We start from the raw sequence: 21,418 nt of genomic DNA on the forward strand, positions 1-21,418 counted from the left end.
GTGTGTTGCGGGGTTGGTTGGGGGCGTAGGAAGAGGAGGAGGGCAAGAAAGGGAGCTGGAGCACACGCTAAGGTTCCGAGGACTTTTTCGCGAGTTACCTATTTATGTGATATTTATAGTTAGAGGCGCTGCAATTGCATCAGCGCACTGACCCGCACTTTCCGGCCCCGTTTACAACCACAAGCTGGGATACAATGGGGATGGGAGGAGCGGACTAGAAGCGTCCGGCAGTTGGGAGCTGTCTAAACAGCGGGAAACCAGCCACTGGTGCAGAAGCCAAGCCCAGAGAATTTCCCCCTGGCTCCGGCACCGGACTTCGGCACCCCGAAGGAGGGCAGTGATACTAAGGATCAGCAGGGGAGCTAGCTTAAATACGGAGCACCCGGGATTCGACTTCGTAAGATTTTTATTCAGTAGGCGGGTTTCTGAGCTAGGGCTTAGAAACCGGCCTTTTCAGCCAGCTCTCTGGGGACTCTAGGACTGTGACCCGGGACCTCACGCCGAGACTCTCTAGGGCGCGGGGCCCGGCGTCCTCACGCGCGGAAAGGACGCGCCAGCAGCGGGGCCGCGCGCGATGCCTAGCGCGCCGCTCCCCAGCAACAGCGCATGCGCCGGTTGCCTTCCAGCGAGGCCGCGCAGCTCCGCGGGCCGGGATCTTCCAATCCGAGCCCGGCGTTCTCCGAGTGCGTATCCTGGAGCTGCGGGCTGCGGGAGGAGGGAGGAAAGGGGCAGGCCGGGGCGGGGCTAGGGGCCCCTCGAAAGTCTGTGGAGGTCTGCTAGAGAAGTCTAGTCTCCGGAAGTGGCCGTTGTAAACACAGTCTCTCGGGGGCTGGTCTCCCTTCGTTCCCCGCTGTGCTATTCGTTTCCCTTCCCTGGGTCCTAGAGTCCGTCGGGTTACAACAGTTTTTGCTCTGACCCAGTGGTCGGCCCGGGCCTCTTTCTGCCTTTGAGATTTGAAGCTGCCCCAGGGCCCGTGGGTGTGCAGTTTGGATCGCGGGAGCCCCCCTGAGGTAACCATCAGATGTGGGAGTTTGGAGGAGAAAGACTGGGCTGGGAGGTGTTGAGAGGGACGGTTATGGGGGGTGGGGGGCTGCAGTTAAGGTTATGAGGGACCCTGGTTTAGTTTGAGGCTGTTCTGTCAATGGGGACTCGCCTCCAGTTCCCTGGGCTGGGCCTTTCCGCCCACCTGGAGGAAGATGCTTCTGGATCATCCTAGCCAAAGACCGCTGCCTCAGTACACAGAGGACTGGCTAGGGTCCAGAGGGCAGGACTCGGAGGGCCTGGACTGGGAGCTTCTTAAGTTTACAACTCCGGATTGCTGGGCTGTTTTCCTCTCAAGAATCAGTAAGTCCTTCGAGGACAAGAACCAGATCCCTTGCATCCCTTTTAATAAAAATGCCAGCCACACACTAGATACTCTATAAATGTTTGATAAATGAAAGAATGAGTTGTGCTAGGCTGTCTTCTGTAGCTTCTACTTCATGACTCTTAAGAGAAAAGAGAGCTCAGTTGCTCCGTGCTGCAGAAGTGGAGTCTCCTTTAGACTGTTCCTTATTCCATGAGATATTTATCCTAGGCAATTCCAACCCCCCCCCCCCACCCCCTCCCGTTTTAAGCAGATCGCCAGTGATAACCACTTATATTTACTTGAGAACCAATTTCAGTTGATGTCCAAATCTTTTTGAACACATTGATGTTTTATTTAGTTGTTTTCATAATCTTGATGGAGAGAACCTACCGTTTTTTGTCACTTGTTTTATTGAACAGTTAGTGTCTAGTAACAAAACAAGCAGAGAGCAGGAAAGGAACTTGGTTTCCCATGAAATGAAGAGGAAACAAAGGCAGTGTACAAACTCCTACAAGGAAAGATGAAAGCAGTAATTTTAGTTGGGAGCTCTCTGTATCAGTTCTAGTGGAGACTTTTATTAGCTGTGTGACCTCAGGCAAATCACCTAAGCTCCCAGATAAGAAGGATAGATTGGATCTCTGAAGTCTCATTTAATCCAAAAATACTTTGATTGCCTCAGCCCATTTGTCTTGGTTTTGTTTTGATGAAAGAACCGAACATCTTTTTTAAAGGTGAAATATATATGTTTGCTAATAGACACCCACACTACAGATGTGGTTAATATTGAAGACGGCACTGTGTTGTGAAAGATAATGGATTTAGGAGTCAGCCACAATATGAACTTGAATTCTAACCCTCCCACTGGATATCTTTATACACAAGTTACTCAACCTTTCCAAGCCTCAGTGTTCTCATCTGTGAAACGTGCATAATAATCTGTAGGGTATTGGGAAGATTCACTGAGCTCCGATATGCTTCATGTAGTGTCTGGCATGCAGGAAGTGTTCAATAATAGTTTTCATCTTTTCATTCTCCCTGCCCTTCCCGTTTCCCCTGATATGTGCAGACACACTGAGAGAGATCAGTGCATTCTGGATGACCTACAGAAGGACTCAGATGTGAGATAGGAAAACTTAGCAGTAGCTCTGAAATCTAAAGCAGAATTGTTTTTTTGGCTGCTACTTACTCTCAGTACGTCCAGACCATTGATCCCTTGTCCTCAATTGTCCCATTAACTATTTCTAAAAAACTTCTTGATGAATGATGTACATAACATCCCCTAATCTGTTTTGGGGCTTCTCTTATGGCTCAGCTGGTAAAGAATCCGCCTGCAATGCGGGAGACCTGGGTTCAATCCCTGGGTTGGGAAGATCCCCTGGAGAAGGGAAAGGCTACCCACTCCAGTATTCTGGCTTAGAGAATTCGGTGGACTGTATAGTCCTGTTTAGCAAAGAGTCGGACATAGCAACTTTCACTTTCTTCTGTTTTAGCGGGAATGGTGAGAATAGACCAACTTCACTACCGAGAGAACATAAAGATATTAACACATTAACATAAGAAACTGATTTAAACTTTGCCTTTATCCATCACTGCCCAATGGGTGCCCTGCTTTTGGCCCAACTCTGTGAACATCCCTTCTGGATTGAGAAATTCACTGGACGTCTGGGTCATCTTTTATTAAGACCCTGACTTGTAGTTTGGATGTGTGGAAGAATGATCTGTGTTTAAGAACTCGGGCAGTACGGAGCAGAAGTGTTCCCTGACATGCGAGGGATGCCACGGGGTGAGCCGCGTGTTGAAGGTTAATGGCAAAGGTACATAGCAAAGCTCTGGAGATAGCCAATTTGCATTTGAATCCTTACTCTGTCACTTACTAGAGATGTGACTTTGGACGAGTGACTGAGTATCTTTAAGCCCCACTTTCCCAGGGTGTAAAATGGGGATATTAACAGTATCTTCCCCTTGGGGTTGGTGTAGAGTGAAATGAGATAATCTAAGTGTGATACCTGGAGAAGGGATGTTTGTGTGTGCACAGTAGGAATGATGATGGAAGGGTGTGGTTTGGGGTATCTATTTGTTCATAGATAATGGAATTATACAATATGTGTCCTTTTGTGTCTGGCTTCTTTCACTTAGCATAATGTTTTCAACACTCATCCATGTTGTGGCATATATTGGTACTTCATTCCTTTTTATGGTTGAATAATATTTCATGTTTGTTTATATATTGGTGAATTGATTGGTATTTGGGTTTTTACTTCTTGGCTGTTTATGAACAATGCTGCTATGAACATTTGTGTACAACTTTTTACTAAAGTGCAGTAGTTATCTTAGAATATGTCTTGGTGTTGATTGTGCTGGGTTCATGTCCTCAGATATGCAGCTTATTTTTTGGAACTCTGGATTAGAATCTTTTCATATTTAAGAAAAGTTTTCTTGAATTACAGTTTTTAGTGTTTGTTCTGTTTCCCTTGCTTTATTGCTTATTCAGGGACTTCTGTTATTTCCATGTTGGTTATTCTATGTCTGTTTTCGGTATATTTTCACATTCCCTTGAATCACTTTGGTCTTTCTCTTCAATTTTTGTTTAAAAATTTTACTTCTATTTCATTTTGTATGTCCTTTAAGAGTTTTTTTTTAATCATGTGTATTTATTCTTGTTCCCTCTACTTTAGTCTTCACTGCAGAATTTTTTAAAGTTTCTAATCTTCGTCTGATCTTGTGTCTGAGTTTTCTATTGCTGATTCCTATTCTTTCATGCCTTATACCATTTTGTTAATGTCTTGTAGCTCATCTTCTTCAATACTTACTTTTGATTATTTGGCTGTGCCAAGTCTCAGCTTGGGCGCGTGAGGTCTTTGGCCTTTGTTGCAGCAGCATGTGGAATCTTAGTTGCGGCATGTGAGACCTTAGTTGTGCTTTGTGGGATCTAGTTCCTGATCAGGGATCCAACCCAGGCCCCCTGCATTGGGAACACGGGGTCTTAGCTACCGGATCACCAGGGAAGTCCCTCTTGTCGCTCGTTTTGAAATAGTAAGTTATGATTTTAATCTGATTTGTCGACTTGTCTTTCTGTCAGTCTTTCCTTTTCAGGAGTCCATTCCGTTCCCTACTCTCTTTCTCCTCATATTTGTATGAAATTTGAATACTCTGCTTTTCTGTTGCTGATTTTTATGAAAGGTTAGTCTTCCTGAATTTCGAGCATGGTAAAGGAAAGCTTTTCAGAATTCACAAAACCCTGTCTTTTTTTTTTTGTTGTGAGTGCTTGGTATTGAGATTTCCTGGCCCTGTTTCCTCCTACAGTTTGGTCTGAGCAATCTCTTTACTTTGTCTTTATTTCCCCTGATTCCATTGTCTACTGATGCTCATTAGTGTGGGCCCCTGTTCAGGAAGGGCACCTTGGCAGGTCAGTAATGAAAGTCTGTGAGGCTGAATGGTACCTTCAAGACTCTCTTACCACATGTCTGTTTCATGTGTCAGTTTCAGCCCTTGCTCTCAGATTTTCCTGCCATGCTTTCCATTAACTATCTGTTGATCCTTTGGGGGTTCTTTCAGGGGGGTCTTGTTATTTGCCTCTGCTTTCTTCTGTATGGACACTTCCATCTCCATGTGGGTTTTGTGGTGGTGGCTGGTTTGCCCTTATTCATTTGTATTTTGTTCTTTGTGTTGTAAACATTGTCCATGATTTTCTAGTTTTTCTATCTTTTTACCTTAGATAGGATTTTTACAAACTCTGCTATGTAAGTTCATTAGGAAATTAACCTATGGAAAAACAAAGAGACATACACACATAGGCGGGGTTGCTGTGAGAATCCATCTTGTACTTTACATATTAACTCTTTCTCTTTTCTTTTTAACTCTGCAAACGTGTTTTCAAGCTTGTTATCTGTATTCATTTTCTATTGTATAACAAGTTACCACAAACTTAGGGGCTTAAAACAGCCCTGATTTATTATTTCTCAGTTTCTCTAGGTTGGGAATCTGGGCACTGCGTAGGTGGACCCTCTGTTCAGAGTTTCACTAAGTTGCAATCAAGGTGCTCAGTGTTCTTATGTGGAACCTTGACTTGAAAGAATTTGGTATCTTGTTCATTCAAGTTGTTGGCAGAATGTCTTTTTTTTTTTTGGCTATGACATGCGGCTTGCAGAATCGGCTTGCAGAATCTTGGTTCCCTGACCAGGTGTCAAACCTGTGCTCCCTACAGTGAGAGCGCAGGGTCCTGACCACTGGATCTCCAGGGAATTGCCCAGAATGTGTTTCCTGTATGATCGAGGGATCTGGCTTTTTACTGCCTTTGGGGAGGGTGCCTGCAGTTCCCTGACAACTGGCCCTCTACATCGGCAGTTCACAGTGTGACAGTGTGCTGGGGGTTATCTGTCATTTCATCAGCTAGGACAGAGTTACATAAAGTAATCATGGGAGTGCAGCCTGTCACCTTCGCTGTGTTCTCTTGGTTAGAAGCAAGTCTCAGGTTCTGCCAGTAAAGGGGAGGGCATTATACTAGAGAGAAACACCATGGGACAGAAATCAAGGGAAACCATCTGCCTGTTATGCTGTCTGTATCAGTGATCTGGAAATCAATGAAACTTGCGTCTGAGCTAGGGAAGACCCTTTCTCTCTAGACGACCGTTCAGGTTTGAAGATGTTAGATACCAAAATAATGCATTGAAAAATGGTGTTTCTTGTCAGTTTAGCTTTATTGAAACAATTATATTAAAGTTTGGTTAACTACCTTTTCCCACATTTCTCTGCCCAAGATCAAAACAAAGTCAAAAACACAGACATTATTAAGGCTCTAAGTACGTAAATTCTTTTCCTGTGAGGCAAATAGAGATTCTGTTTGTGTCACATAAGTTTGTACATGTGGTGTGTGTATGTATTTAATTTTTTTCACAAAAACAGAAAACATTATATATATGTACTTTTGAGCCTTGGACATTACTCTTTAGTATAAAAGAGTCCCTTCCTTCTAAGTTCTAACTCTTTTACTTCATTCCGAAGATTCTCTGGAGTCTGAACTTTGAGGGCACGACGGTGAGATGAAAAGATTTGAGGCTCAGTATCAGAAGAGCTTGATTCTTCGGTGTCCTCTACTGAGTAGCTGACTGGCCATAGGCAAGTCATTTAAGCCTCTCTGAATCAGATGCATTTCTGTAATTGAAATGAGGATAATAAACCTCAGGTAAGATAATCATAGTTTACCTGTATCAACAGTGACCTTGTAGAATGAGCTTGGGCTTAGAGTTAGATAGTTAGATAGTAATGAGTTGGAATTTTGGTCCTGTAACTATGTGACTTTTAACAGATACTTCTAATATCTGTCTTAGAATTGTCTTTTAAAAAATGGGATAATCTTTATATTGTGGTGTTGTAAGGATCAGAGTTCTGTAGCTCTGTGTATAAAGTACCAGGGACAGTGCTCGCTGCACTAGGTGTTCAGTAAATTAATGATCATGGTGTTTGTTTGTCTACCACTGTTCCCAAATGTAGTATTTAGGAGGAATAAAATAAAATGGGATTTTCCCCCTCATCTTAGTAAACATTCCGTCTTCTTTGTCTTGGGTCAAGCTATTCTGCATCAGCCGCGTGGATCAGTGTTTTGAAGATCCCCTAGTGTTTGGTTCTAGGAACCATTAGTCCTGTTCTTAGTACTGTGTTTGGATCCACATCTCAGTTGGCTTGTTTGAGTCCTTCTTTCAGTGATCTCTCTCAGGGTTGTTTATTATGAGCAGGGACAGATCAGGTTAGATTTTGGTCGGGGGAGGTCTTCTAGCTATCCTTGCTACTGCTGCTAAGTCGCTTCAGGCGTGTCCAACTCTGTGCGACCCCATAGACAGCAGCCCACCAGGCTCCGCCATCCCTGGGATTCCCCAGGCAAGAATGCTGGAGTGGGTTGCCATTTCCTTCTCCAATGCATGAAAGGGAAAAGTGAAATTGAAGTCGCTCAGTCGTGTCCGACTCTTTGTGACCCCATGGACTGCAGCCCACCAGGCTCCTCCGTCCATGGATTTTCCAGGCAAGAGTACTAGAGTGGGTTGCCATTGCCTTCTAAGGCTTACATAAAACATCACATATAACAAAGCATTTTAAGCTGATAACTTAATTGAACATCAATTAAACTTGACTTCTAAATACATCTCTACTCTTTAACTTCTCATTCCCATTTTATGTTATTGATGTTATAGATTACAAGCTGCCTGGAGAATCCCAGGGACGGTGGAGCCTGGTGGGCTGCCGTCTATGGGGTCGCACAGAGTCGGACACGCCTGAAGCGACTTAGCAGCAGTAGCAAGGATAGCTAGAAGACCTCCCCCGACCAAAATCTAACCTGATCTGTCCCTGCTCATAATAAACAACCCTGAGAGAGATCACTGAAAGAAGGACTCAAATAAGCCAACTGAGATGTGGATCCAAACACAGTACTAAGAACAGGACTAATGGTTCCTAGAACCAAACACTAGGGGATCTTCAAAACACTGATCCACACGGCTGATGCAGAATAGCTTGACCCAAGACAAAGAAGACGGAATGTTTACTAAGATGAGGGGGAAAATCCCATTTTATTTTATTCCTCCTAAATACTACATTTGGGAACAGTGGTAGACAAACAAACACCATGATCATTAATTTACTGAACACCTAGTGCAGCGAGCACTGTCCCTGGTACTTTATACACAGAGCTACAGAACTCTGATCCTTACACCACCACAATATAAAGATTATCCCATTTTTTAAAAGACAATTCTAAGACAGATATTAGAAGTATCTGTCAAAAGTCACATAGTTACAGGACCAAAATTCCAACTCATTACTATCTAACTATATAACTAAGCCCAAGCTCATTCTACAAGGTCACTGTTGATACAGGTAAACTATGATTATCTTACCTGAGGTTTATTATCCTCATTTCAATTATAGAAATGCACTGGACACCTACAATTTTACTAAGTAATTCTTCTATTTTTCCTTCATGATGGTGTGTATGCCTTGGCGGATCATTTATCATTCAAGTAATTATCATTCTATGCCCTGGCCTCTTGTATTAATTTTTTAGCCATATAATTTTTAAGTATGTTTATTATAAAGCAAAGCAGAGAGAAATGAAACTATGTGAAAACTAAGGCCAAATTTTTGGCTTATCAGGTACTCCGAGTGCTAACACACTGGGTTATTGGTACAAAATAGCTTTTAAGTGTCCATCAATAGATGAATGGATAAAGAAAACATTATATATATGAATATATACGCATACATAAAAGAAAAATCACTCATCGTCTCAGGACTCACATAAGTAACTACTATTATATGGTTTACTTCAACAGACTTCAGTCCATGTAACCTGTAAACCACAGACATCTTGGACAGTTTAAATCATCAGCAACGAAGTATATCATTAAGCAACAGTGGGGTATTTTGAAAGAGTTGGAAGACTTGTCATGAATTCGAACACTTCGAGTAATACCCCTGGTGATATCCAGAGGTAAGCCTGCAGTATCTTATACTAGTTGAGGAATGCTTTTGGTTTGTAGGGACCATGGAGATGTAAGTGGTTGGAGTGGCTGATTCTAAGAATTCTCATGAGATGGTAAGGGAAATGGAAATTTCATGGCACTGGAGGAGCAGGGGTGATGCCTGGTAAAAATCAGACCTGGGTCTGAAGACGTTATGTGGCTCTTTGTGCTCCTTTGTTAACTCAGTGCACAAAAGTCAATGTCTGTACTTTCTCTGGTCCCTAGAGACTTGCTTATTCTTTTCCACTTCTCTAAATCTTTTCTTCTGCTTAATTCATTATTACTTGGCTTGCCATAATATGTGTTGCTCTGTTTTTCTCTTACTTCCTCATCGTCCCGACTGATTCATCCCTCTAGTTAAGCATTTTGTTAGTTTTAGCTCCTGTTGCTAACTGCTCCTTTACTTGGAGTTTACATTCTAAGAATTGCTGTTGCTCACCTTTTTTTTGTACCATTCATATCTGCCTTTGAGTGAGGTGTCTGCTTTTGGTTTATTCATTTCTCATGTGTATTATATAAAAACTCTTAAGTCTGTAATATAAAATGGAGCCATTCTGGAGAGTGCAACTCAAAACCTGGTTTACAAAGAAATAAGTACAGAAATTGAAAGTAAGTGTTTAGAAACTTTTATAAGCACATTACAGAGTAATTTTCTGTTTGTTGAATCTGATAATAAATGCCTTAAGGTTGAATTTTATCTGTTTTTAAATTTTCTTTTTTAGTTTTCTCTTTTAAATATATTTTACAGAAGCAACGGGAGTAGGGTAGGGATAGTAATTGCTCACATTTAGAGAAGTCATTTTGCGTGCCTTTTCAGCAGGAATGTGTGGGTGGGGCAAGTATGGTGGCTAACATGTACTTTGCTTTATAAATAGGATTTGCTATATAAACTTTTTCCACCTGTCTCCTGGAGCTACCTTAAATTCTTTGTGGAACAAGATAGAGAATAAATGAGTAAAATATTAACATTTTTCTTTGTTCAAATTTTATCTCAAGAATTCTTTCTTTTACCAAATGTTTCAAGGGTTAAGAGTGAAGTGTCATCAGTTAGTTCTCCACCACTTTAGTGAAGATGGTTCAGATACTGCTTAACAGGGTATCTTTGAGGTTCCTTCTTGCTCTAATAGCTGATTTTATATATGCACATAGATATGTATATTTTAATACATATTTTAATGCTGATAATGCATGTGTTTTTAGAATTATTTAAAAAAATAAGTGAATGAAACAATGAAACTGCTTATAATCTTACCACTTAAGAGTTAACACTGATAGTATTTTGGTTTATATCTGCACAGAAGTTTTCTTTTGAACATACACATATATTTATAAATACATATTTTAAAAATTAGAATAATATTTACAATATTTAATATCTTGCTTTTTCGATATTTGGGGGGACCAGCTTGCCAAATTAATATACATGTGTCATAATTTTTAATAAGTATATCACTCTTCAGAATTCTAGAATTTGGACCAATGTGAAGTTATTTAAACTCTGATGTTTACCGCTGATCTACTTTCTGTTTCTGTAGATTTGCATTTTTTGAATAATTCATGTAAATGGGATCACACAATATGAGATCATTTGTGTCTGTCTTCTTTCATTAGGCATGTTCTCTGGGTTTATCATGCCATAACATGTCAGCACTTTGTTTCTTCTTATTGCTGAATATTCCATTTTATGGACGTGTACATTTTGTTTAACCATCCATCAGTTGGTAGACATTTGGATTGTTTCCACATTTTGCCTATTATAAATAATGCTGTTGTGAGCACTTGTGTACAAGTCTTTGCATGGAAATACTATTTCATTTCTCTTGGGTAGATTCTTAGGAACACTATTACTTCCATCATATAGTAAATTTATGTTAACATTTTTAAGAAACTGCCAAATTGCATTCTGAAGTGACTGAACCATACTGCATTTCTACCAGCAATGTATAAGGGTTTTAGTTTCTCCACATCCTCACCAGCACTTGTTATTTTCTGACTTTTTGATTATAGCCAATCTAGTGAAAGTGGTATGTCATGGTGATTTTATTTTTATTTTCCTAAAGAGCAATGATGTTGAACATCTTTACACGTGCATTTTTTGGCTATTTGTGTATCTTCATTGGTAAAAAGCCTATTGAGATTGTTTGCCCAATTTAAAATTTTTATTTGTCTTTTTGTTACTGAGCTTTAATAGTTCTTTACATATTCTGGATACAAGTCTTTTATCAGGTATATACTTTGCTAATATTTTTTTTCCCATTTGTTGGCTTGAATTTATTTTCCTAATAATGTCTTTTGAAGTGTAAGAGTTACTAATTTTTACAAAGTTCAATTCTTTTTCTTTATGGATTGTGCTTTTCGCTTCATATCTAAGAAATCTTTGCACAACTTAAGGTCATGATGATTTTTCGCCTATGTTTTCTAGAATTTTTATAATTTTAGTTCTTACACTTAAGTCTGGGCTTCATTTTAAGTTACTTAAAAATATATATATATATTTATTTATTTATCTGGCTGTGTCAGGTCTTAGTTGCGGCATGTGGGATCTTCACTGAGTCGCGTGGAATTTTTTCCCAGCGGTGCATGGACTCTCTGGTTGTGGTCTGCAGGCTCAGTAGTTGTGCTCAGTTGCTCAGTGGCAGATGGTATCTTTAGTTCCCTGACAAGGGATGGAACCTTTATGCCCTGCATTGCCAGGTGGATTCTTAACCGCTAGACTACCAGGGAAGTCCTTGAAGTTACTTTTTAATGTATGGTGTGAGGTAAGGGTCTAAATTAGTCATTTTGCCTGTGGATATCGGTTGTTTCGGTACCATTTGTCTCTTCCATGAGGAAGCTTCTATAAGCCTCTTATCCTTCTCCATCAGAGGGCAGATAGACTGAAAACCACAATCACAGAAAACTAACTAACCTAATCATGGACCACAGCCTTGTCTAACTCAGTGAAACTATGAGCCATGCTGTGTAGGGTCACCCAAGATAGGTCATGGTGGAGAGTTCTGACAAAATGTGGCCCACTGGAAAGGGATGGCAAACCCTTCTTTTCTTTTCCCCTAAAAAAGAAATGCAAAAAAGCAAAATGGCTGTCTGAGGAGTCCTTACAAATAGCTGTGAAAAGAGAAGCAAAAGCAAAGGAGAAAAGGGAAGATATACCCATTTGAATACAGACTTCCAAAGAATAGCAAGGAGAGATAAGAAAGCCTTCTTCAGTGATCAGTGCAAAGAAATAGAGGAAAACAATAGAATGGGGAAGACTAGAGATTTCTTCAAGAAAATGAGAGATACCAAGGGAATATTTCATGCAAAGGTGGGCTCAATAAAGGACAGAAATGATATGGACCTAACAGAAGCAGAAGATATTAAGAAGAGGTGGCAAGAATACATAAAGAACTATACAGAAAAGATCTTCACGACCCAGATAATCATGATGGTGTGATCACTCATCTAGAGCCAGACATCCTGGAATGTGAAGTCAAGTGGGCCTTGGAAAGCATCACTATGAACAAAGCTAGTGGAGGTGATGGAATTCCAGTTGAGCTATTTCAAATCCTGAAAGATGATGCTGTGAAAGTGCTGCACTCAATATGCCAGCAAATTTGGAAAACTCAGCAGTGGCCACAGGACTGGAAAAGGTCAGTTTTCATTCCAATCCCAAAGAAAGGCAGTGCCAAAGAATGCTCAAACTACTGCACAGTTGTACTCATCACACGCTAGCAAAGTAATGCTCAAAATTCTCCAAGCCAGGCTTCAGCAATACATGAACTGTGAACTTCTGATGTTCAAGCTGGTTTTAGAAAAGGAAGAGCAACCAGAGATCAATTGCCAGCATCTGCTGGATCATCGAAAAAGCAAGAGAGTTCCAGAAAAGCATCTATTTCTGCTTTATTGAGTATGCCAAAGCCTTTGACTGTGTGGATCACAATAAACTGTGGAAAATTCTGAAAGAGATGGCAATACCAGACCACCTGACCTGCCTCTTGAGAAACCTGTATGCTGGTCAGGAAGTAACAGTTAGAACTGGACATGTAACAGTAGACTGGTTCCAAATAGGAAAAGGAGTACATAAAGGTTGTATATTGTCATCCTGCTTGTTTAACTTATATGCAGAGTACATCATAAGAAACGCTGGACTGGATGAAGCACAAGCTGGAATCAAGATTTCCAGAAGTATCAATAACCTCAGATATGCAGATGACACCACCCTTATGGCAGAAAGTGAAAAGGAACTAAAAAGCCTCTTGATGAAAGTGAAAGAGGCGAGTGAAAACGTTGGCTTAAAGCTCAACATTCAGAAAACAAAGATCATGGCATCCGGTCCCATCACTTGATGGGAAATAGATGGGGAAACAGTGCAAACAGTGAGAGACTATTTTTTTGGGCTCCAAAATCACTGCAGATGGTGACTGCAGCCATGAAATTAAAAGATACTTACTCCTTGGAAGAAAAGTTATGATTAACCTAGACAGCGTATTAAAAAGCAGAGATACTACTTTGCCACCAAAGGTCCGTCTAGTCAAGGCTATGGTTTTTCCAGTAGTCATGTATGGATGTGAGAGTTGGACTATAAAGAAAGCTGAATGCCAGAGAATTGGTGCCTTTGAATTGTGGTGTTGGAGAAGAGTTTTGAGAGTCCCTTGGACAGCAAGTAGATCCAGTCAGTTTATCCTAAAGAAAATTAGTCCTGAATATTCATTGGAAGAACTGATGCTGAAGGTGAAACTTCAGTACTTTGGCCACCTGATGTGAAGAGCTAACTCATTTGAAAAGACCCTGATGCTGGGAAAGATTGAAGGCGGGAGGAGAAGGGGACGACAGAGAATAAGGTGGTTGGATGGCATCGCCTACTCATTGGACATGAGTTTGAGTAAATTCTGGGAGTTGGTGATGGACAGGGAGGCCTGGCATGGTGCAGTCCATGGGGTCGCAAAGAGTCAGACACGACTGAGCGACTGAACTGAACTGAACTGAAGTACCATCTGTTGATAAAATTCTCTTTTCCCCATTGAATTGCCTTGGCTGCTTTGTTGATAATTTATTGACTACGTGTAAATATATGAGTTTATTTTATAGTCTCAATTCCGGTACACTGATCTACCTGTCTGTTCTTCAATCAATTCTATACTTTTGATTACTGTAGTTTTATGGTTTTTCGATTTAGAAGGTGCAAGTCCTCCCATTTGTTTTTCCTAAAGATTATTTTCATTTTCTGAGTTCTTTGCTTTTCCGTATAAATTTTTGGGTCCACTTGTCAATTTCTTTCTTTCTTTCTTTTTTGAGTGTAAAGAAGATTCCATGTTCATTTGGTTTTGCTTTAGTAAGTCTGAAAACCTAATGCTTACAGAATAATCACGATAGTTAAGACAGTTGTCATATTTAAGAAAGCAGTTGTAAGTGGCTCCCCCAGAGATCATCTCATCGGCTTGTGTTCACGTTGTGCTTCACACTGTCAGGTTTACTCGGTATGGGCCTTGTTCTGAAAGCTGTGGTGCTATATTTTTAAAGACAAATTATCCATGGGTTAGAATGATAACACAGTTTTTAAAATGTACAGATGAAAGGTTTCATAAAAAATACGGAGTTTTTGCACAGGAAACCAGTTTTATATATTTTTATTTTTTGAATTAATGTTTACTAGAGTGTAGTTGTGGGGCTTCCCACGTGGCACTAGTGGTAAAGAACATACCTGCCAGTGCAGGAGACATAAAAAGAGACACAGGTTCAATCCCTGGGTCAGGAAGCTCCTCTGGAAAAGGAAATGGCTGCCCACTCCAGTATTCTTGCCTGGAGAATCCCATGGACAGAGGAGCCTGGTGGGCTACGGTCCATAGCGTTGAAGAGTCGGACACGACTAAAGCGACTTGACATGCACTCAGAGTATAGTTGCTTGCAGCTTGTCAGTTTCTATAGAAAAATAGAAGCTGCTGGGATTTTGGTAGGGAATATGTTGAATCCATATTCAGTTTGGAGAAAGTGACCACCTTAAAGTACTCGTCTTCAAATATATGAATGTAATGTGGACAGACTTCATTTATTTAGGTCTTCAATTTATTTCAGCAATAATTTGTACTTTTCACTGTAGAAGTCTTACACATCTTTTGTTAAATTTAATCCTAGGTCTATTTTTTGATGCTAGTATGAGTGGAATTATGTTTTAAATTTCTTTTTTAGATTATTTGTTGCTAGTATTTAGAAATGTGATTGGTTTTTGTCTGTTAATATTATATTCTGTGACCTTGCTGAAATTGTTCTTTGTTCTACTCTTTTTGCTTCTTAATGAATTTCTTAGGATAATCTTGAAGGATCATGTCCTTTTTAATTACATAGTTTTACCTCTTCCCTTCCAGTATTTGTGCCTTTTTGTTTTCTTTTTCTTTCCTGGTTGCACTGTCTATAAGCTCCAACACAGTCTTGAATAAAAACAGTAGACATCTCAGTTTTGTTCCCAGACTTAGGAGAAACTTTCAGTTTTTAAACTTTCACCATTAAGTTTGATGCTACTTTTTGGCAGTTTTTCATTCAGGCCCTTTCACAGATTGATAAAATTCCCTGGTATTCCCAATTTGTTGAGAGGTTTTTTTTTTTTTTTAAATCATAAATGGGTGCTGGATTTTGTTCATCTATTGAGATATGTACTTTTTGTCCTTTGTGTTAGTAGAATGGTATTTTACATCAGTTGAGTTTCAGACATTGTATGAATTTTCTACTTTTGGGATAAATGTCAGTTAGTCATGTTGTAATTTAATTCTTTTACCATGTTGCTGGATTTGGTTTGCTAATGTTTTGTTGAGGATTTTTTTGTATTTCTCTTCATGAAAGATATTGGTCTGTTACCCTTTCTCTCTAGTGATGTCTGTTTCAGACTCAGAATGATTTTGAGAAACGTTTTGCCCACTTCTAATGTGAGGATTGGTATTATTTCTTCTTTAAAGTTTGGTAGGATTTATTCATGAAGTAATCTAGACTTGGCTTATGGTTAGATTTGAAATATATTAATTTAATGCTATAAGTCTGTTCTGATTCACATTCCCTTTTGAGTTAGTTTTAGTAGTTACTATCTTTAAGAATTCATCCATTTGATTTAAATTGTCTAATTTGTTAGCATAAAGTTGTTCATGTTACTCATTATAATCCTTCTGGGTTGGTAGTGCCATTTGCTTTTTCATCCTTTGTTTTTATACTTTGAGTTTCTTTTTTTTTTCCCTCTGTCTAGCTAACTAAAAGTTTATTAACTTTATTGACCTTTTTAAAGAACCAAATTTTGGTTTCATTGATTCTTTCTTATTTTAGTCTTATATTAAACAACTAAATTCCATTTTCGTTTTTCTTGTTCAATTGCTAACTCGTGTCCAGCTCTTTGTAACCCCATGGACTGCAGCATGCCAGGCTCCTCTGTCCCTCCATTCTCTCCCGGAGTTTGGTCAAATTCATGTCTCTTGAGTCGGTGATGCCATCTGTTATTTTCTGTTTTCGTGTTCTTAAAGAAATCACTCCTGGAGGTGTTGGCCAGTTCAGTTGGGACATTATCCCGCAGTTCTCACTGGGTATCTCCTTCCATCCTTCTGTCTTCTTGCTCAGTTGCTAAGTCGTGTCCAACTCTTTGTTACCCCATTAACTGAAGCATGCCAGGCTTCCCTGTCCTTCACAATCTCCCAGAGTTTGCTCAAATTCATGTCCATTGAGTCAGTGGTGCTATCCAACCATCTTATCCTCTGCTGCTCCCTTTTTCTTTTGCCCTCAGTCTTTCCCAGCATTAGGGTCTTTTCCAGTGAGTTAGCTCTTTGCATTGGGTGGCTAAAGTATCGGAGCTTCAGCTTTAGCATCAATCCTTCCAGTGAGTATTCAGGGTTGATTTCCTTTAGGATTGGCTGGTTTGATGTCCTTGCTGTCCAAGGGACTCTCAAGAGTCCTGTCTTAGACATCCCTTTGCTGTTTTCTTGTCTTGAATACCCTACTGCTGGAATCCCATGTCTTTTTTTCAGTGTGGGTTTTATTTTGGTGAGGCAGGTCTCCAGTATCCCCTTGAGAAAATTCATTGTAGGTAAATGGTTTGATGTATTACAGAACTGAAATAGTCTTTCTCATACTCTTGGCTTTGAATGGTACTTGTTGAGCATAAAATTCTTAAGTGGAAATTATTGTTGCTTGGAATTTTTTCAGGCATCTTTGATATTTTTCTTTTATTTAGTTAGTTTCTCATTTCTTACCTTGTATTTTTGATTTCCAAGAACTCTCTGTTTTTGTTCTATGAATATTTCATTTAAAATTACATCTAGTTTTTGCTTTATGGATTTTTTATCTCTTCCTATTTTTCTGAGCATTTTAATGTTAGGGGTTTTCCCTTTCTCTCTGTTTAAAGTTATTTTTCCCTGGAATAATCTTTGACTTCTTCCCTGTCCCTTGTGGTCTCTGTCTTTCTTGTTAAATGCTGCTTAATTTCTGATGATCCTTGGCTGTCTGTTCATATTTAGAAGCAAAGGTCTAAAAGGATGATAGGAAACTCTGTGTGCGAGGTATTCTCTGTCAGCTGATCTGGTTAAGCTGTTTGGCTGGAAAACCTCTAGCATTATCCTCTTTGGGTCTCTTTTGCCTGCTGGTTAGATTCTCCAGGGAAGATCCTTCCAGTCACTGTTTTGGTTGCCAGCATTCTGGTAGACAATAAGTATTAGAAGATCAAGGATGTTAATTTATTATATATCTTTTTACTTTAATGTCTTGTTTTTGGTGTGGAACACTTACACGTTTGTATCTGATATCCTGAGATGTTCTGTTTTATCCTCTCCAGGGACTAAACCCCTAGTGTTCTGCCAGAGTAGGGAAGAAATCAATACCCAGTGTGTGGTGTATAGGGTAGAGGATCTGAGGAGCTCATTATTTCTTTGGCAGACTTTCAACCAATTCTTCTGTTTTCTGCTCTACTTTTACCCCCATTTTAAAAGATGTTGCTAATGAAGTGAGCTTTTTAGTGACTCTGGTGTAAATCCAGTTGCCTTCTTTGGCTTTCAATTCAGGTTGCTTATGTCAATCAGTCACCACTTATCCACCTGCATTCCAACTTCCAATATTTTATAGCTACTGTCTCATCTCCTATCTTCATTCTCCTTTTGAGTTTATATCTCTAAATTCTCTTTGCTGTTATTTTGGTTAACATTTTAATTTTGGGAAAAGAGAGTGCTTTAGTCTTTCATTTTAAAGCATGAATCTGTATTCTTATACTTTTTGTAGTATGTGTTTTATTTGCATAATTTAAACCTGTTATTTAAAAGAGTAGTAAGGAAAGAACTCAGTCTTCTCCAAAACTTGTCAGCTTGTGGTAGGATGAGATAACCTTTAATTGCCTATCTTGAACAGTGTGGTGGTTTCCCAGTGGACAGTGATTTGTTTATATACTGCTTTGCATTTCTGTCTTAGCTTTTGCAATCAATATCTCTTACTGGCACATTTCTTTCGGGTAAGGACCATAACATGTTCCCTATTTTTTGAGAGATAAGTTATCAGATATACCAGAAGTGCCTGAAATTTACTTCATAAGAATTATATTTTCTTTTGATAGGTTGAAGAATGCCTCATCTGATATAAAACAAATGGTTAAAAGTGAAACAGACTTGGATATTACTGCTGATCTCAGAAAGAAACTCCATCGGGCTAAGAAAGAAAAATTAGAAATAACAACTAAGCACAATGCAGAGGTAGAATTGTCTTTCTTATATAATGGTAAAGGTAGAGTTTGCTTATTTTAGATTCATTTCGCATATTAGAAACTCCTTGTTTCAATATTTATCACTATAACTTTCTCGTGCTTAAAAAGGAAATTAATACAACATGATTTTTAAAATACAGTGGAGTTGTTTTGGAGTGTTAAAGTAGAAATTTAATGAACTTTTGTATTTATTTGTATGTTGTCTTAATTTTATTTTAATTAACAATCAACACAGTTGATCAAAAGTGTTAATTGATGTATGTGTTTGGTGACTAAGGGATATTTATAAATTAGACATTTTGGAAATCTTAATATAGGTTCCTTACGGTCTCAGTCGCAGAACAGTCTCTTAAATTTGAGTATGGACCTTTTGATCATAGTGTAATTCATGACTTATTGTAGTTTCTTTTAAAATTATATCATTATATCTTTTATTAGCCTGTGTGTATATAAATATATGTATTTCATATATATATGCATATATTCCAAAGACAGTAGTTACTTTTTACTCTAGGATAATTCATGAATTATATGTGTATGTCTTTTCTGTCTGTTGTCTTTTTTCTCTGTTTTCTTCTTTTTCTCTGTTTAAATCTTACTCATCCTTAAAGCTCAGCTTAGGTAGCCTGATGTAGTGAAAAAGATATTGAATTACACAGACCTGGACTCATTCTTGGTCCTTCCATTTACAAGGTATGTGGCCTTCAGCAAGTTATCTATCTTGTACATCATTGGTTTCTCCTTGTGAAACACTGGTCCTAAGGGTTGTTGAGATCATTAGGTGAAATAGAACTTGTGAAGTGCCTGTGAACAGTAATACTAGTTGTAATTTATTGACAGTCAAACGTAAACTGTGTATTTCCCTTCGGTTTTTGTTAAATTCCAATGCTGTTCTGTTGGGACACCTTTTAAAGGTGAAGATAATTACTCTTTTCTTTGCTCTTCCATAATATGTTGTTACAGATATTTTAGAGCTAGAACATTTATTTCACACTTACCTAATCTTCTTTAGTCCTTAAGCTTCCTGAGAGCTGAATGCAGTGACCATGCTTTGGGTCTGTACCTCCTGAGTTGCTTATTGGCACATAGTAGGTCCTCAGTAATTGTGTGTTGAATAAATTTTTTTTTAGCTTATCTAAGGAATGATGGTTTATGATTAAAATGACAAGTGATCAGCATGTAACTCTTTTATTTGCATTTTTAATGGCAATTGAGATCATTTTAAATAATTGAAGTAGTAATTGCTTTTATTTATGTTGTATTATTGCATACTGAATATCAAGTTGTATTTGTTAAAGGAGTGCTAATTATTCATAATCTCTAAAACTTTTTTATTTTTTCAAACAAAACATACATTTTACTTGAGAATATTCAGTTCAGTCGCTCAGTCGTGTCTGACTCTTTGCGACCCCATGAATCACAGCACACCAGGCCTCCCTGTCCATGACCATCTCCCGGAGTTCACTCAGACTCATGTCCATTGAGTCCATGATGCCATCCAGCCATCTCATCCTCTGTCGTCCCCTTCTCCTCCTGCCCCCAATCCCTCCCAGCATCAGAGTCTTTTCCAATGAGTCAGCTCTTCACATGAGGTGGCCAAAGTACTGGAGTTTCAGCTTTAGCATCATTCCTTCCAAAGAAATCCCAGGGTTGATCTTCTTCAGAATGGACTGGTTGGATGTCCTTGCAGTCCAAGGGACTCTCAAGAGTCTTCTCCAACACCCCAGTTCAAAAGCATCAATTCTTCAGCACTCAGCCTTCTTCACAGTCCATCTCTCACATCCATACATGACCACAGGAAAAACCATAGCCTTGACTAGACGGACCTTAGTCGGCAAAGTAATGTCTCTGCTTTTGAATATCCTATCTAGGTTGGTCATAACTTTTCTTCCAAGGAGTAAGGGTCTTTTAATTTCATGGCTGCAATCACCATCTGCAGTGATTTTGGAGCCCCCCAAAATAAAGTCTGACACTGTTTCCACTCTTTCCCCATCTATTTCCCATCAAGTGATGGGACCGGATGCCATAATCTTCGTTTTCTGAATGTTGAGCTTTAAGCCAACTTTTTCACTCTCCTCTTTCACTTTCATCAAGAGGCTTTTTAGCTCCTCTTCACTTTCTGCCATAAGGGTGATGTCATCTGCATATCTGAGGTCATTGATATTTCTCCTGGCAATCTTGATTCCAGCTTGTGTTTCTTCCAGCCCAGCATTTCTCATGATGTACTCTGCATAGAAGTTAAATAAGCAGGGTGACAATATATAGCTTTGACGTACCCCTTTTCCTCTTTGGAACCAGTCTGTTGTTCCATGTCCAGTTCTAACTGTTGCTTCCTGACCTGCTAATCATTCATCCATTAAATATGTTCTTTCACATACATTTATAGTTATCACATTTCTCTTAGCAGAACATACATTTACTGTCTTTCATATGATCGAAATATTTTGAATTATGTGTTCACATTAAAGAGATAGGAAATTATCTTATGGAAGAAAGGGAACTTTCTCAAAATAGGTAGTTATGATTGGTTCAGCTCCAATTACTATACATTCTTATTGTTTCAATTATTTGTTTAGATGATTTTACATATATATTATTTTTTTTAGCCATATGATTTCTAAATGTGTCCATTATAAAGCAAGGCAGAGAGGAATGAAACCATGTAAAAACCAAGGCCAGGTATTTGCCTTATCAGGTACTCCTAATACTAATACACTGGGTGATTGGCATAAAATATCTTTAAAATCTAAGTGTCCATCAATAGCTGAATGGATAAAGAAAATATTTGTGTATACACACACACAATACATATATTTAATGGAATATTACTCAGCCATAAAAAGAGCGACATCTTGCCATTTGTGC

The 21,418-nt window shown here is 39.1% G+C and overlaps 1 protein-coding gene across 12 annotated transcripts in view; it reads left to right on the top strand.

The window, feature by feature from the left end:
- Window positions 1-606: 606 nt before the first annotated feature.
- CCDC171 (coiled-coil domain containing 171) overlaps window positions 607-21,418 on the top strand; it is a 352,484-nt gene continuing 331,672 nt past the window's right edge. For 6 of the 12 annotated variants that reach the window (XM_012126174.5, XM_060409496.1, XM_060409498.1 and 3 more), the window contains exons 1-3: window positions 789-1,010; window positions 8,671-8,828; window positions 18,407-18,542. In XM_012126174.5, the coding sequence (XP_011981564.1) occupies window positions 8,785-8,828; window positions 18,407-18,542 (180 nt within the window). In that variant the 5' untranslated portion in view covers window positions 789-1,010; window positions 8,671-8,784. Of the gene's footprint in view, window positions 684-788; window positions 1,011-8,670; window positions 8,829-18,406; window positions 18,543-19,164; window positions 19,247-21,418 lie in introns of those variants that run through there. The other 6 variants (XM_004004388.6, XM_060409497.1, XM_042243466.2 and 3 more) reach the window with 2 other exon arrangements.

Source organism: Ovis aries, chromosome 2 (assembly GCF_016772045.2).
Source record: "Ovis aries strain OAR_USU_Benz2616 breed Rambouillet chromosome 2, ARS-UI_Ramb_v3.0, whole genome shotgun sequence".
Taxonomy (NCBI): domain Eukaryota; kingdom Metazoa; phylum Chordata; class Mammalia; order Artiodactyla; family Bovidae; genus Ovis; species Ovis aries.